General features: G+C 43.5%; 1 protein-coding gene across 1 annotated transcript in view; it reads left to right on the top strand.

Annotated features, from left to right (window-relative positions):
• LOC116703160 (keratin, type I cytoskeletal 13) overlaps positions 1-2,155 on the top strand; it is a gene marked incomplete at its 5' end in the record, with an annotated part of 4,423 nt that overhangs the window by 622 nt on the left and 1,646 nt on the right. The window contains 2 exon segments of the mRNA XM_032537800.1: positions 877-1,033; positions 1,774-1,935. Coding sequence (XP_032393691.1) covers positions 877-1,033; positions 1,774-1,935 — 319 coding nt within the window.

Below are 2,155 nucleotides of genomic sequence, written 5' to 3'. Positions count from 1 at the left end.
GCAGGCACGCACAAAACACGCAGGCACGCACAAAACACGCAGGCACGCACACGCACAAAGCTTTTCTAACTCAAACATTAGGTATGATTTCCTATAAATGAGGTTTATTGACCATAACTTCCAAAAATAACTGTAAAACTAAAGTTAATAAGTTAGTGTTACGTAGTGTTGAAAAAATTTCAAAAAAGCGACAAACATTGAAAAAAAGCATCCAAAGTGTTGAAAAAAGGGACGAAAACAGAAGAAAAAGTTAAAAACATCGATAAAAAAGAGTCAAAAGTGTTGATTTTCAATTTTAAAATGTTGGGATATCAACACGAAGTTAAGCATCAACTAGTAGTACTTGTAAATGAATATATTGTTTAAATCCAAGTATTAATACAGATGCAGCAGATACAGGGACCCCCCCCCTCAGGGTCACATGCTCCTGAACCAAACCCCCCCCCCCCCCCCCCATCAGGGTCAACATGCTCCTGAACCAAACCCCCCCCCCCCCCCATAACCTCACGCATAGCATAGTTATTCAGAAATGTGAAATTCTTTCTTACATGCTGCCATTCAATATGTGCAACAGTACCAATGATGCTTTAAAACGCCTTTATTATTAATGTTGCATTTAAATGTTAAAAACAACACTCTCGGCTCTGTATTTATTCATTGTTTTATTAAAATTAGTTCTTTCGTTTAAGCAGTTTTCATGAGGCAGTGGAACTTAATCTGTGTTCCTATGTGAACTCTGTGTACGGATGAATGAGAAAAAGCCAAATCTCTGGATTTCCTTTGCGATGCCCTGCAGCTGGGACTCCTCTGTAAGGTCTGTCTGACCTCTGACCTCTGACCTCTGACCTCTGACCTCTGACCCCCCCCCCCCCCCAGGTATGAGAACGAGCTGGCCATGCGCCAGTCGGTGGAGGCCGACATCGCCGGGCTGAAGAGAGTCCTGGACGAGCTGAGAATGGCCAAGACCGACCTGGGCCTGCAGATCGAGGGTCTGAAGGAGGAACTCCTCTTCCTCAAGAAGAACCACGAGGAGGTGGGAGCTCCGAGACTCATTATATTATTATTATTATTATTATTATTATTATTATTATTATTATTATTATTATTATTATTATTATTATTATTAATTAAAGCCCCGTTAATCACAATCTGTCCACTGCATTTTAGTTTATAGATTTCTTATAGTCTTTCATATCGAGTCATATTTTTAACAATAATTCACAATTAATTTAACAACTATTCCATATTATATTAAGTGTTTCAGCATTGATGAGGTCTTCAGGTTCACTCTGCTGTCCCAGACAGGAAGTAGTCCCAAAGTCTGAATGACCTGATTGAGAAGACAAATGAAGACATAACTCACGTTTGTCTCCGTTTCCCGCTGCTTGTTGTCCGTCTCTGCTTCCCGTCTCTTGTTGTCCGTCTCTGCTTCCCGTCTCTTGTTGTCCGTCTCTGCTTCCCGCTGCTTGTTGTCCGTCTCTCCTTCCCTTCTCTTGTTGTCTGTCTCTGCTTCCCATCTCTTGTTGTCTGTCTCTCCTTTCTGCTGCTTGTTGTCCGTCTCTGCTTCCCGTCTCTTGTTGTCCGTCTCTGCTTCCCATCTCTTGTTGTCCGTCTCTGCTTCCCGCTGCTTGTTGTCCGTCTCCGCTTACCGTCTCTTGTTGTCCATCTCTCCTTCCCGTCTCTTGTTGTCCATCTCTCCTTCCCGTCTCTTGTTGTCTGTCTCTGCTTCCCGTCTCTTGTTGTCTGTCTCTCCTTCCTGCTGCTTGTCTGCAGGAGCTGCTGGCGATGCGAGCACAGATGAGCGGACAGGTCCACGTGGAGGTGGACGCAGCTCCGGGACAGGACCTCAACAAGATGATGGCTGAGATCAGAGAGTACTACGAGGGCATCACCGCCAAGAACCACAAGGAGCTGGAGGCCTGGTTCCAGACCAAGGTAACGTGATGTCCCTTTGTGTAGACTCAGAGAGGGATGCATGGGCGGACATTTAATCTAAACAGTCGGGGGGGACAATGAATAATTAACATTTATCAGGAGGACATTTTTATGGGGACACAAACAATACAGTCAACATTGTACCTGTAACAGGAAATGTCACAGTAGCATTTCACATTAAACATTGGATAAAGTGATTATTATTATTATTATTATTATT

This window comes from Etheostoma spectabile, chromosome 15 (assembly GCF_008692095.1).
Source record: "Etheostoma spectabile isolate EspeVRDwgs_2016 chromosome 15, UIUC_Espe_1.0, whole genome shotgun sequence".
NCBI classification, from domain to species: Eukaryota; Metazoa; Chordata; class Actinopteri; order Perciformes; family Percidae; genus Etheostoma; species Etheostoma spectabile.
The sequence above is the reverse complement of the archived record's forward strand: the minus strand, read 5'-3'. Positions and strand labels throughout refer to the sequence as shown.